The 14,932-nt window shown below is 46.6% G+C and overlaps 1 protein-coding gene across 1 annotated transcript; it reads right to left on the reverse strand.

Moving 5' to 3' along the window:
• Positions 1-4,309: 4,309 nt before the first annotated feature.
• On the reverse strand, positions 4,310-11,397 carry LOC109787300 (uncharacterized). The gene is made up of 8 exons (XM_020345858.4): positions 10,869-11,397; positions 9,679-9,813; positions 8,747-8,935; positions 8,500-8,561; positions 7,404-7,561; positions 7,176-7,324; positions 4,863-5,006; positions 4,310-4,692 (listed from the first exon to the last, which is right to left on the reverse strand). The coding sequence occupies exons 1-8, from the start codon at positions 11,244-11,246 to the stop codon at positions 4,510-4,512; spliced, it is 1,398 nt and encodes a 465-aa protein (XP_020201447.1). The 5' UTR covers positions 11,247-11,397; the 3' UTR covers positions 4,310-4,509.
• Positions 11,398-14,932: the final 3,535 nt, after the last annotated feature.

Below are 14,932 nucleotides of genomic sequence, written 5' to 3' on the forward strand. Positions count from 1 at the left end.
CCCACAATGCCGCCGAATCAAGATAAGACTAGTAACGGCAAGTAAATTGACAAAATCGACGCCCACAACTACTTTGTGTTCTACTCGTGCATAGAAACTACGCATAGACCTAGCTCATGATGCCACTGTTGGGGAACGTAGCAGAAATTCAAAATTTTCTACGCATCACCAAGATCAATCTATGGAGTTTACTAGCAACGAGAGGGAAGGAGTGCATCTACATACCCTTGTAGATCGCGAGCGGAAACGTTCAAGAGAACGGGGTTGATGGAGTCGTACTCGTCGTGATCCAAATCACCGATGATCCTAGCGCCGAACGGACGGCACCTCCGCGTTCAACACACGTACGGAGCAGCGACGTCTCCTCCTCCTTGATCCAGCAAGGGGGGAGGAGAGGTTGATGGAGATCCAGCAGCACGACGGCGTGGTGGTGGAAGTAGCGGGATTCCAACAGGGCTTCGCCAAGCGCTGCGGGAGGAGGGAGATGTGTCACGGGAGGGAGAGGGAGGCGCCAGGGCTTAGGTATTGCTGCCCTCCCTCCCCCCACTATATATAGGGCCAAGGGAGAGGGGGGCGCAGCCTTGGCCCTTCCTCCAAGGAAGGGTGCGGCCAGGGAGGAGTCCTTCCTCCCCAAGGCACCTCGGAGGTGCCTTCCCCCTTTAGGACTCTCCCTTTTTCTTATCTCTTGGCGCATGGGCCTCTTGGGGCTGGTGCCCTTGGCCCATATAGGCCAAGGCGCACCCCCTACAGCCCATGTGGCCCCCCGGGGCTGGTGGACCCCCGGACCCCTTTCGGCACTCCCGGTACAATACCGATAAAGTGCGAAACTTTTCCGGCGACCAAAATAAGACTTCCCATATATAAATCTTTACCTCCGGACCATTCCGGAACTCCTCGTGACGTCCGGGATCTCATCCGGGACTCCGAACAACTTTCGGGTTACCGCATACTAATATCTCTACAACCCTAGCGTCACCAAACCTTAAGTGTGTAGACCCTACGGGTTCGGGAACCATGCAGACATGACCGAGACGTTCTCCGGCCAATAACCAACAGCGGGATCTGGATACCCATGTTGGCTCCCACATGTTCCACGATGATCTCATCGGATGAACCACGATGTTGAGGATTCAATCAATCCCGTATTCAATTCCCTTTGTCTATCGGTATGTTACTTGCCCGAGATTCGATCGTCGGTATCCCGATACCTTGTTCAATCTCATTACCGGCAAGTCTCTTTACTCGTTCCGTAACTCACATCATCCCGTGATCAACTCCTTGGTCACATTGTGCACATTATGATGATGTCCTACCGAGTGGGCCCAGAGATACCTCTCCATTTACACGGAGTGACAAATCCCAGTCTCGATTCGTGCCAACCCAACAGACACTTTCGGAGATACCTGTAGTGCACCTTTATAGCCACCCAGTTACGGTGTGACGTTTGGTACACCCAAAGCATTCCTACGGTATCCGGGAGTTGCACAATCTCATGGTCTAAGGAAATGATACTTGACATTAGAAAAGCTCTGAGCAAACGAACTACACGATCTTGTGCTAGGCTTAGGATTGGGTCTTGTCCATCACATCATTCTCCTAATGATGCGATCCCGTTATCAACGACATCCAATGTCCATGGTCAGGAAACCGTAACCATCTATTGATCAACGAGCTAGTCAACTAGAGGCTTACTAGGGACATGGTGTTGTCTATGTATCCACACATGTATCTGAGTTTCCTATCAATACAATTCTAGCATGGATAATAAACGTTTATCATGAACAAGGAAATATAATAATAACCAATTTATTATTGCCTCTAGGGCATATTTCCAACAACTCCATCACCACCGCAAGCACTGAGAGGACCAATGACACGAGCACGTGCACGCAACATCGAGAACGAGGTCACTTCTTTCCTCTCCGAGTTTCGTTCGGTTTCACATGAGAATGAGATTCTTCCTCAAAGAGATCTGCTATGCATTCTTAGGTACATCGGAGATCATCGTGAGGAAGCAAGGATGGAGACCCAAGCATCCACAGAGCAAGAGAAGGAAGGAGAGGTCAGAGAAGCTCCTGGACACCCCGGGTGCCCGGACACGAAGACAAGGGGAGGGCTAAAGCCCCTGGACACCCCGGGTGCCCGGGCCCCCTCTTGGGCCTCGCACAGCCCTCCCCGGGTGCCCAGCCTACACCGCCCCAGCCACCTACGGCCACCCCGGGTGCCCGGGCCTAGGACCCCCGGGTGCCCGGACCCCCTTCTCCAGGCGGCTCTGAACGGTCCGGGTGCCCGGCCGGTTCTACCCTGGGTGCCCGGATCCCTCCGGAACAGCCAGTGTGTTTTTGGTCACTTGACCCTTGTACCCCTCTCCCTATTGTTGCGTCCCTAGTCTTTAAGTACTCATCCCCTAGGTCTTATCGAAGGATAGAAAAAGTATTTAGAACATCAAAGAGAGCTTTGCTCCTTGTATCCCCTCCTCTTGGAGATCAAGCCCCCATCTAGGGAAGAATCCTTGGGATTATCAAGCCCTCCTCTTGGAGAAGATCAAGATCAAGACCTCGCCTAGTGGGAAGAACTTACCTAGTGCTATTTTCCTTAAATTGTTCATGTAATCTTGTGGATCTCATGTACGCTACTCTAGTGGATGTGATATTTGGGTTTGTTTGAGTGATTTGTTCCTTGTGTTCTTGAGTGTTCTTCCTCTTTTCCCCTCCAAGTGTGAAAAGATCCCCTCTAGGGTTTCACCCTACAACACCTTGCGTGCATAATGGACACGGCTTCTGCAAAATGAACACCCCGCTGACGCACCGCTTCAAAGTCGCTGCGTAGAGGTGCATCGAGGGTGCCCAGAAGTTCGTAGAGCGCATGACGATGAAAGTGGAAACCGCTCAAACAACCCCAGCCTGCGAGGTCACTTCTAAACAGAGGAAGTGCCCGAACTAGATAGAGAAGAAATATATGTATTCAAAGCTTCGAATTGTTCAATAGATTAGTTTAGTATTTATTTTACTGTTGAAACCATACTAGATGTTGTATTGAACTCGTACTAGAAATCGACATTGAAATTAAGTTTGAAAGCTTCAATTGTTGTTCGATGAGACAAGGAAGAAATAGATCCTTCCAAGGCAGTGACAAACGGGTCCCGCATGGAGGAACGTTTTATAGACTGTTATGACGATTATATGTTTGTGCGGTGTGGCCAAACATTATGAAACATGGTTCATACACATTGTGAAGGCTGTGAATATGACGACTCACTAAAGCTAAAGTTGCTCTTAAGTCGGTCAACGAATTAAGAGACAGTAAGATGGAGCTAACTACGGGCGATTAGAGTTTGCTAGCCGTCTTTATACAAAGAGTCAAGTATCATAGTAAGACAGACAGCGACCACACAAAAGACGATGTACTAAGCTTCTGGCGCAAGCAGTGCAATAATTGTACCCGGGAGAGAATATGCCAACGCATATCCGGCCATGATTTCATCTCCCTGTTGCTTGCCTCTTCTTTGATCCTTTGGACGAAACCATGCACGCCGAAAGGTGATGCTCCTGTTGTCCTCCTTTGAAAGTGTTGCGTCATCAGGCACTCCTAGGCTGCCAAATACACTGGCCGCTGAATCACCGCCACTTTGTTGGCACCAATAATAGTACGTAGTTGAATGTTCAAATGGTTCTGCAATTAGTCCCATTTCATTAGCACCAATAATTGGGGTGGCATTGCTTCCGTTCTTCAGACGCCGCGTGGCTTATCATATCAGCAGGCAAAGGATAAGTTATCGGGATGGATGAAGTCAATGAGGCGTGAAAAGTGACGTCGTCCGTACTCCCAACAGGCATCGATCTAGCCAATATATGTTGCCGCCCAAAGCCCCAACAAGGATAGTGAAAAGAAACTGTGAGGCAGGCTCGGATTAGGACATCTGTAATAGTACCACGATAAGGCCTCCATATTGAATTGGTTTCAATTTCTAATCAGCAAGGAAACTGTAATGAACATGAATACAATCTGACGTGTCTTCACTATACAACATGCTGCATTGATTTTCTTTTCCCGATGAAGCTGCAACCGTACATTGTATGTGTTTCCGACATGAAAATGTCGTACGTATAGCAGCTCTGGTGCTGTATCTAGGAGTGCCATCAAATACACTACAAAAGGCAGCATTATGTTGCTAGTGTCTGCGCCCATCTCTTAATAAATAGAGTATGTAGTGCACAAGTTATAATAATAAATGGAGCATGTAGTACCCTACTCCACAAGGTATAAGTAGAAGAGATAAGTGCCACCTTTCCTATTGTACACGATCACATGACCAAGTTCACTTATTCATTCATGTGGATCAAGTCACACAAAACCTGCTCTCATTTTGGTGGGTGGGAAAAAGAATCATCGGCACAACCACAATCACCTGGCCATCTACAAACACAGTAATAATATACCCTGTACAACCCCGGTAATAATTCTTCTATCTAGGAGTATAATGTAAAGCAAGAAAGAGCAGTGGAGCTCTCATCCAATATGCCTATTCAAGACAGACAACTGCCCAGAGTCTCCATTGAACAAGTAAACCTCCAACGGTGTATACGACGAGAATGCCGACGACGACGAGAACCTCGTCGACGGCTGCAAGATCCTGCTTCCCTTGGGGCATGGGATTGTTAGGAGACGTGGCCCAGTCCGCATCTGCCAAACCTGATGACATACATGGAAGGGCACGATATCACATGGAGTTGCGGGACGAATTCACACATTCTGTAACACACATGTCAGTTTCCAGATCGTCTCCATCCTCTGGAATGTTAAACTAGCATTGAATTGTAAGATGATCAAGAAAAACCTGAACATATTAAGCAACAAATTACCTCAATTATGCCTTTCCGTGGGGCATGGATTGCTAGGCACAAGCAATAGTCACTCTTTGTATAATCCAAGTGCATTGAGCTTGATGACGACTTGTCTTTGTTACGAAGCATCTCCACAAAAAGACAAGAAGCATCACGATAACCCTGAAAGGTTGACACATAACATGTCACTGTCCAGTAGAATGAAGGACACCCATTCTGCACTACGAGGACACAAGGGACATGGGTTATTCCTTCGCAGTGCAATGCAACAGATGTAGACATATGAATGGTCAGATATCATACTCCTATTCCAGTCAGACACGAATTTTGTTTCTGCTTGCAAGCAATATGGATCTCCAAACCGAGCCAAATATGAACAAACACACGTAGTTTATATAATTACACATACATAGACATAGGCCTGGGTAAATGGCAGCAAGAGGACGTGAAGCTAACCAAGTATCTTTCCAAAAAAAAGGTGTGGTTTCCATTATTGGTGAGGGCAAATGAAATGGTAAGTAGCATGGGCATGTGGGTTTGAATAATCTTAGCTAGGAGAGTCGTGTGGGTGGAGTGTAGCATGGAGCTTTGGTGATTGTGATGTACCAGGTTAGCCAAGGAATAGGGCAGGGTGAGATGAGGCATTTGAAAGCGAATTTCATTAGGAAGCAATTGTTTTGGATTTCTAGATTTTTTTATGCCGGGACTTCTGAATTGTTTCGGTTTGCAAATATTTCTTCAAGCAATCAAACATTTTGCCCCTGTACACGTGTACCATATGTCTTATTCTCTGGGCCAGGGATGTAACAAATTGGATTCTCAGATCAATACTCAATTTTGTAGTTTTCCTTGTTCTGATTCACATATGCAGTTTGGTCATTGCAAGTTCAGGACCTTGAAGACATGATATGTTCGGGTTAACTAACTCTTTACTAATTAGCTGCAACATTTCTATATATCTGCTATATCATACTCCCTCTGTCCCATAATATAAGATGTTATTACATCCAATATGTGAGTATATTGGATGTAATAACGTCTTATATTATGGGACGGAGTACCATTTTGCCATGCGGTTTGCCATTTTATGCATAGTGCGGTTTTTCAGTAAATGGTACCCGCCGTACATCAACTAGGCAGGTGGGCGCAGAATAGTCCAAAATCTCACATGTTAATTTGCAATTCTTAACTTGGCAGGTGGGCACACACGGTCCAAAACACGTCATGTCGTTGTATTCTGGCAATGTGGTGCACTGACGTGGAATGCACGGGGGTTTAGGCTAACCCACAGTGTGCAGGAGTCATTCGCCTATCTATTGGCTGCCTTGTTTTGCAAAATGACCACTGGGTCTTCTCAGCCATCATTCTTTGGCCGGCACCGAGGTACATCAACTAGGCAGGTGGGCGCAGATTAGTCTAACATCTCCCAAAATGTTCATTTGGAACCTTAACTTGGCAGGAAGGTGCACAGAGAATCCAAATACACCACGTACTATTCTGCCAACATGGCACGCTGACTGGGAATGAATGGGTGTTTAGCCATTCCTTCAGCTATTGGGCTGCTGTTTTATTAGCAAAATGCCCACTGAATCTTCTCAGATTTCATTCTCTGGCCCCACTCTTCCTTTCTCATACACACAGAGGTGATCGTTTGGTGGAAGTTGGGCCCCGCGGCTTCATGGAGGAGATGGTACTGCCGTACTGGGTCAAGGTTTAGATGGAGATCAAATACTGTGAGCTCAGGTGTATCCAGGAATTTGGAGAAGGGAGAAGATAATGGAGTCGATTTGGCTGGAACACTGTGTGTGAGCCTGAAGTCCTGCACACTCCACGACAGAGCGTCACGTTGGCAGAATATGGCAATGTGGTGTAAATTGAAATAATTTCCACCCACCTGCCAAGTTGATGTACCGTGGGCGCCAATTTTCCTTTGTTTTATGTCTGTCATACCGTTGTGTGGCCAAGTGGGCAGAATTTAGTTAGTTCTCAGACCAGGCGGTGGTGGATTCCTGGTTCCGCCATAGTGGAGTAAATAAGTTACAAGATATGTGTACCAAGCCTTGCAGGCATAGGATCAGAGTATAACTGTCAACTCTAAAAGATAGGTCATGACAATGTTTTACCTGGTTCAGTAGCTCACTTTTGGAAGGGAAATGGAAATGCCATGATTTATGGAGTTTGTTTTATGCCTAAGTCTGATATAACGAATTATATCTAGAAGAGGGTAACAAGGTTTAGATGGAGACCAAACCATTTTTTTGGAAGGTACCTTTTGTAGATTTTTATTTCATTTTCCCTTAAGAAAATTAAGTTATAACTCAAGGGTTTTACCTTCCATAACCGCACAGCCACAAGGGCACGAGTGTCCAGCAGTAGTATTCGTCCAAGAGAATCAGTTATTGCAGCCAATGTACCACTTGGGGAGAGTGTAAGTCGTTCTCCCTTCCTTGGTGAGTCTTTCAAGCATGTGAGAGGTGATGCTGCAGAATATGCAATTATGAGGGACACATACTCAATGATCTTGAAAGATAATTAAAACTTAACTATTTATTCCATTACTTTTTGCAAAGGCTTGAGGCTTTGGCCGTGACTTCTTAGTCGGTGATGGTTCACTCCGCCACAGAATTTTGGACAAAGATGATATTGTCGAAAATGTTGCAGCTACACCTCTTGACAAAATTGCTCCAACTAATGACCTGCTTCTGTCTTCAGATAACCTATAGAACCACCAATTTGTTATGAAAGGCCGAAAAACAAGTAAAACATTCAATACTGTAGTATTTCCACTGTTAGCATCCAGAGCAGATGCACTATTATTTGAAGTTGTGTTGATTCAAATCTGGCTATTTGAACAAAAACAGCATATTAATTTCCCATCGTGATATGGTTTTAATTGCAAAATGCATATAACAATTTAACAACCGCTGAGTTTACCGGTCACTGGTCTGACCAAGGTTCAGAATTTGAACATTTAAATGGTTTCGAAGAAATTAGGTACACACTACACACATGTAGCAGATTGCTACATAACGTAATGCCACTTTTCACGATGATGATGCAAAATTAGCCCAGTTTGTGCCAGTCCCCAAGTTCCTTGTTGTCGAGGTAGTAATAAGTATATTGACAAGACAATGCTCGGTATGTGGAGTTACATATGCATTATGCTGCAATTCCTGTTTACATTCAGGCCCAATCGGCTTAGGACCACTACAGGTGGAAGGTGTTTGGGCCTGCTCAATCCTTGAGTTGGTTTGGGCCCCTTGCATGCATGCAGGAAAGGATCCTTCAGTTGGTTCAGCAACCTTTTAAAATGCATTTCCACACAGGTTTCTTCGCATAGCCGCCTTTTCTGCAAACCACACTAGGCCAGGCCAAAGTCCCACTTCTCCAAATTAAACCATTGGTTTGGCTGGTCCAGTTTTGCAAAATATGAATTTATGAAATGTATATCCACTAAATTTTAATTTTCATGCAAGAAAGACAGGCTCAATCATACCATGGCTAAAATATAACAATAAAGCTCAAGATGGAAGAACAGATACTGCATGCCTCTTTTTTTGCGGGAGCAGATACTACATGTCTGCAGGCTAAACCAACGCTAGCAGAATCATCAATCCGAATGAAAATTGTCAAACCAATGGGTAACGGAACTCACCTATATGCTGAAACGACAGCATCCTCTCCAACTGTAATGGCACAGTAGTGGCGCTGACTCGACTGCCCAGCAATATAAAAGCAGCTGAATTCAATACGATAGTAACTTCAGAATACCTCCATTAAAAGGTAAACTTTAGCATGAAACAACATAATAACAATAAAGCCAAACTGGAATTTATGTAACTGTTTATTTATGCCATGTAGCGGCACTATGTCAGTAGAGCAAAGTTGAGAAGGCAAGTCACCTGAAGTTCTAACAGAGGAGGTGGCATTAGCCCAACAATTGCAGCATCAACACAAGAGCTGAACTTGCTTACGTTCCAAATCTGAAGAGGTATCTTTTCAAAAGAACTCGTGTCCTCATCATCTTCCTGTTCAAACTTATCTTTCCACATGCGCGATTTAACTTCTTGAAATGATTTTTGAAGCATGATCTGCAAGAAACAAATCACTGAACATAACAGAAATACCGATAGTTACAAAGCTAGCTTTTGAGCATTAAAATGTTGTGAGCACAAAGTGAACTATTGGACTATCAGGCACCTAGTATAATGTGTAATAGGTTCCCTCATAGAGGTATTCTGGAATTCCAGCAGAGCAAATCACCTCTGGAGGCTAGCAACTTTTAGTGGCTGGTATTACCCATCCTAGTTCAAAATGAGCAAATTTGCAAGCTTCGGTTTTCTGGTTTCAGATCAGTTCTTGCATGATATGTGCTTACATAAGAACTATATGTAGCTTTGAAGGGATGGTTGCAATCTACTATCCAAATTCTGCAGCAAAGCATCGAATTTTCCATTGATCATTTAAGTTTTAATCGACTAATGCTGTGTTTTACCTAATATCAGCATGCAGGCAAAACGTTAGAATCGAGAAGCAAGGTTGAACATAGGGCTGATAGCTGAATATAACTCAATAGGATGAAGAACTTTGAATATCTATTTGGGAACACATGAAAGTTCAGGAGATAGTTAGAATTATTTTTTTAAATAATCCCTCCGTCCCAAAATAAGTGTCGCAACTTTAGTACAACTTTTTCTACTACACAAGGTCTCCCAAGATGGTGAGGAAGTTTTTTCTTCTACAAAATTGGTGACTATAGCTTCTGAATTAGCATTATCCATCACAATGCGACACCTCAAGTGTAATAGCAAAATAAAGCAAGATTTATAGAAACCTGAAGGTCAGCACCATCACAACGTGCAATAACACCGGGGAAAACCACGGAAAGCTCATCTGAACCTGAATCTTCCCAAGCATTTTCCTTTCTCTCACTGAAGTTAAGCTTCAGTATCTTCGCAGGATATATACTCTGAAATACACATATATAAGGACCACAGTATTAGCTAACAGATGAGGGAAGACCAACAAATGGAGGCAGGACCATGTTTTTATGATGGTAACTTTGTTCACACATCCACATTGCTCCTAAGAGAACAAATTGTAACTAAAAAGACTGTTGCCACACAATTATGTTACCTGTTCTTGTAAAATACTATGAGAAAGAAGATATAGAGTGTTTGGATCATTAGCTCATCTCGCTATTCCCTACCCACACAAAGCTACTCACTTCTGTTATTTGGTTAGCTAGCTAGTCTAACATGAGAATATTCAAGTGCCAATCTCTGCATCCACTAGCATTAAACTCTATTTTCCTCGTTCCTTGCCATCGGAGGAGAGCCAAGCCAAATTGGCTCTCCCTGGGGAGCAAGAATTTTCCAGCCCAGACAGGCTAGTTCTGCTTGGCTGTATTTTTATCTATGAAAGTACTCCCATAAACTAAAGTAGTGATCTAAACGCTCTTATATTTCTTTACAGAGGGAGTACCAAACAACTCCTTGCCTAGCTAGGCTATTACTAATCTTACTTACAACCCAACACACCTATAAACTGACCCTACCAACCACTTTATATTAGGATTGTAAAACTAAGAAATATGAACATTACCAACAGAAATATTGTCTGCAGTCTTTTGGTTAGGATACCTTTTTTTGTGTGTGCATATTATCACTTCAAGAATAGCAAAGGAATTGCTTCCGCTTGCATTCTAACAATGTCCAAAAGTGTTGCCTGACACAGTGACACCCTGATAAAATAAATATACACAAAACTAGTAATTTCTAGCAAAAATCCCATCTTTGCGCCTTATACCACCTACCTAGCCATGAACCTGCTAAAAGCTCCCGAGGTTTCACGGAAATCTTGGCAATATGTCCTATGAGTAAGATTGCCGTTAGCTTCAGGAATGGCAAGGAAGCGCTAACAGCTATAAACTGACCCTATAGCAAAATCCAGAAGCCCAAACAATATACAAATTTCTCGGAAGAATAGTTACAAGTGCAGAAAGAGACGAGCTATATCCGCTACCTGCTTATGCAGGAGATCGCCGGCGAGCGAGTAGAAGAGGAGCCAGCCGGCGTCGGTGCCCACCACGAGGGCCATTCCCTCCTCCCCTTGCGCCCCCTCCGCGTCGAGCGGGACCCACTCGACGGCGGAGATCCGGCCGTCGTCGGGCCCCAGCGCGGGCTTCACCGTGACCCCGCCGCCGCCCGCGACCGGGACGATACCCAGCACGGACCTCGCCGCGCTGGCCACGGCGAGGTCGCGCGCGCGGGGCCCGAGCGAGAGGAGCACCGCGGGGTCGTCCAGCCACCCCTCCCGCTCGCCGGCCCCCGCGGCCGCGAGGCATCCCGAAGCGGACGCGAGGAGGGCTACCTCGGTCAGGTGGTGGCCCCGCCGCGCCATGGCGGGGCGCGAGGAGGTCGCTTCGGGCCTAAAGAAGCTCGGACGCCGGGAAGAGATGTGCTGCAGCGGGCGGGTAGGAGAGACGTGCGCGTTAGATTTCGCGAGGCACCCTTCGGCCTTCGGCGGTCGACGGAGGAGGGAAGCACTCAGATGCCAGATGCTCCGTTTTGTGAATAATAAATAAAAATTTCAGACAAGGGTGCGATTTCGGAGAGGCGATTTGTAGTAGCAGTGCGGGACACCCCTCTCTGGTGCTTTTTCTTTGGAATTTCAAATTTCAATTACTACTGTGTTATATATTTTCAACCGATAATTCAATTTATGTTTAATTTGCATATTCAGGTTCCTTGTGGCGAGAAATTTTGAAATAAGACCACTTTTGAATGTGTTATAATAAGTTTTTTTTGACTTCACTAAGTTTTACGTGCTCACGAATGATAAACCTGCTAAAACTTGGTAAGCACGAATGATAAATTCACTAAGTTCTATTCCCTCTATTTCTAAATATAAGTATTTCTAGAGATTCACTATGGACTACATATGGATATATATATAGACGTAATTTAGAGTGTAGATTCATTCATTTTGCTCCGTATGTGGTTCTTATTGGAATCTCTAGAAAGAATCTAGGAACAGAGGAAGTAGAAACCAAAACTTAAAACCATGCAAGGAATTGCGGGAATCAAATGAGTTTGTGGATCACGAGGCAACCGTGCGGCTGGGCACGACCAAGTAGGTGCATGCCCACGCACCTATGTCCCCCGCGAATCTTTGTGTTTTTACTTTCTCTTTTTATGTTTTTTTATTTTCAAAAACCAGAAGCATGGTGCTCCTGCCTCCTGTAATTCAATGGTAGAATATAAGTTGTCCAAATATAGTTAGAGGAAAGTGCAATAAAACCGGATCAACATATGTCACACACCGAAAAAGCGACGAAAACCACAATCATGTGTACCACCATACAGGATAACACACCAAGAAACATTGTAGAAGAAGCTCCACCATTATGTCGTGTCCTCTTTGCATCATATGCCAAAACAAATCTAGGTCCATCGTATTCCCGTTAGGAGGGTAAGAAGACCTTGCTGCTTTGTCACTCTTCAACAGGTTGTGTGGATGTTGGCTTTATTGGGCAGAAGCCTATTTCGAGGAGGGTAAAGAGACTTTGACAAGCTCATACCGAAGCATGGAAGACACATTGTTAGAAGCACCATACTACCACATCACAACCACCATCATGAGACTTGGGATTTGAAATCGCCAGATGTAAGAAATACAAAGGGGAACTGAGGATTCCCCGAGAAGATGAGAAGCTTGGGAGGGAAGAGGCCGCAAAGGGGAAGGGAAAATTAGATTATCATTCAATTGATCGATGCCCCTATCCGTTACAAACTTACAATACAAGTACTTGTACACACACCACTAGCTCAAGGACCCCACTCACAGGTTCACACACGACATCTTACCCAACATAGACAAGCAAACACAGAATATGCTACCGCTTATGACGCGATCATGCCCACAGTGGTGACTAGCATGACATTACCCCCTCGAGAAGACGAATCGTGTCCCCAAGTTGGAGACGACATAAAACGAGCTTTGATCACGTCATAATTGTTGGGTTAGTCCCACATTGGTTGTGGGAGGAGAAATAACGCGACTTATAAGGGCGGGGGTGTCCACTCCTAATATGTTAGTCTTTGGGGGAGAGGGCCCAATGCCTCTTATAAGTCGGTGTTGCTCTTCGGTTGGGCCTGGTTGACGCATGTGGGTCGGAACCGGTGGTGTTAGCAGACCCGGGATTGCGTAACAATTGATATCGGAGCCCAGGTGCCCGGAATAAATCTCGGTGAACTCATGGGTGGTCGGTCATGGTTGGTGGGCTGGAAACGCTGGTGTTAGCGGGCCCATGGGTGATCGATGTGTGAGGGGGAGATTGTTAGGTTTAGTCCCAAGTCGATTGTGGGAGGAGAAATAAGACGACTTATAAGGCGGGGGTGTCCACTCCTAACAGGCTAGTTTTTTTTGGGGGGGGGGAGGGCCCAAGGCCTCTTATAAGTCGGCGTTGCTCTTCGGTTGGGTCTGGTTGACGCATGTGAGTCGGAATCGCTGGTGTTAGCGGACCCGGGATTGCGTAACAATAATCCTCCTATTTAGTCTCAGACATAGAAACCACTTGATCAACACTTGTAAGGAGAGGATTTCCTTTTTTGAGAAAACGCAAATGGCTTTTGTGTTTCATTGCATTGGAAAGAGAGGGAATTTACATCCTCCTAGGAGGCAGGTTTACACAGCCAACATTGGCTCAGTGGACGTCCCAGGATGATGGCAAAACGACCCTGAGCCCTTGAGCTCCGGCCTTTGCCCAACATCGGGCCTCGTCCTTGATCTTGTCAACTAGCTCATTGAGCGATGGGCTAACATGGTCAAACACGCACGTGTTCCTATGCTTCCAGAGCATCCATGGTACTAAGAGCGCTACGGATTTCAAAGCCTTGCGTAGTGTTGGCGGCGTGGACTCCTTCACACGCAGCCACCAGTCCATGAGCGAGTCGTCGTGCTCGGGCGGAGGCGCCGGCAAGCGTAGCCGACCTCGTGCCATGTCTGCTTAGCGAATGGGCATGTGAGCCATCAAGTGTCTGATCGTCTCTGGTTCTTGGTCACACAGGAGGCACCGCGGGCGGTGCTGCAGGCCACGGCGAGCGAGTCGCTCCGCGGTCCAGCAGCGGTCCTGGCATGCCAGATAGTGGAAGAACTTCACTTTGGGTGGTGCCCAGCTCCTCCAAATGAGCTTCCAGGAGTGGCAGCCCGTCGCTCCCTGAAACGTGCTGGGCAGAGTATGCGCCATTGGCAGTCCAGCTCCAAAGCAGCTTGTCCGGCGCGTTGGACAGCTCGACCTGCTGCACCAAGTGCCAGAGCTGCAGGTACTCACCAATCTCGGGAAGGCCAAGCAGACTTTGAATATCCCGCGCCCAACGATTGCCGTCCATGGCCTCCGCCACAGTTCGCGATTTCCGGCGATGCTTGGGGATGCACTGAAAGAGCATGGGCGCAAGGGCGCGGACGGATTGGCCGCCGAGCCAGCGATCCTCCCAGAACAGGGCGGTCCTGCCGTCCCCAATGGCCATGGTCGTGGAAGCGTAAAAGGGTGCGTGCTCCTCCGAAGTGAATTGCAGGTCCAGCCCCTGCCATGCTCGCTCAGTGTCCGTGCGCGCGAGCCATAGCCAGCGCAGTCGTAACGAGAGCCCCGTGCGCTCCAGGTCTCGGACGCCAAGGCCGCCATAATCGAGCGGGCGGCAGACCCGGCGCCAGTTCACGTGGCAATGGCCACCGTGGGCATCAGCTCGGCCGGCCCAAAGGAACCCACGTTGGATCTTCTCGAGCTGCTTCAGGATTTTCTTGGGTGGCACGAGTGCGAGCAGCTGATGAATCAGAATCGCGCTGAGGACCGACTTGACGAGCGCCAGCCGTCCGGTCTTGTTCATCAGCCATGCCTTCCATGAAGGGAGCCGGCCGGCCACCGCGTCGACGAGGGGCTGCAGCTGGGCCGATCCAAGATGGCCTATGAACAATTTCAGTTATATTCAACTCCACTGGCGATGGCAGATTAGTGAATACTGTGGTGTATGGTATTTGTTGCTTCAGGCGAGTCACATGAAACACTGGATGAACTTTGTTGGATGGTG

The sequence above is a fragment of the Aegilops tauschii genome, chromosome 5, assembly GCF_002575655.3.
Source record: "Aegilops tauschii subsp. strangulata cultivar AL8/78 chromosome 5, Aet v6.0, whole genome shotgun sequence".
NCBI lineage: Eukaryota > Viridiplantae > Streptophyta > Magnoliopsida > Poales > Poaceae > Aegilops > Aegilops tauschii.

Excerpts from the sequence above, each read along its gene's own strand:
- LOC109787300 (XM_020345858.4), bottom strand. The coding sequence starts at position 11,246 with ATGGCGCGGCGGGGCCACCACCTGACCGAGGTAGCCCTCCTCGCGTCC. Across the intron at positions 7,562-8,499 it reads GCTGTCGTTTCAGCATATAG|GTTATCTGAAGACAGAAGCA; the intron begins GTGAGTTCCGTT and ends GTGGTTCTATAG. Across the intron at positions 5,007-7,175 it reads TGGCTGTGCGGTTATGGAAG|GGTTATCGTGATGCTTCTTG; the intron begins GTAAAACCCTTG and ends TCAACCTTTCAG.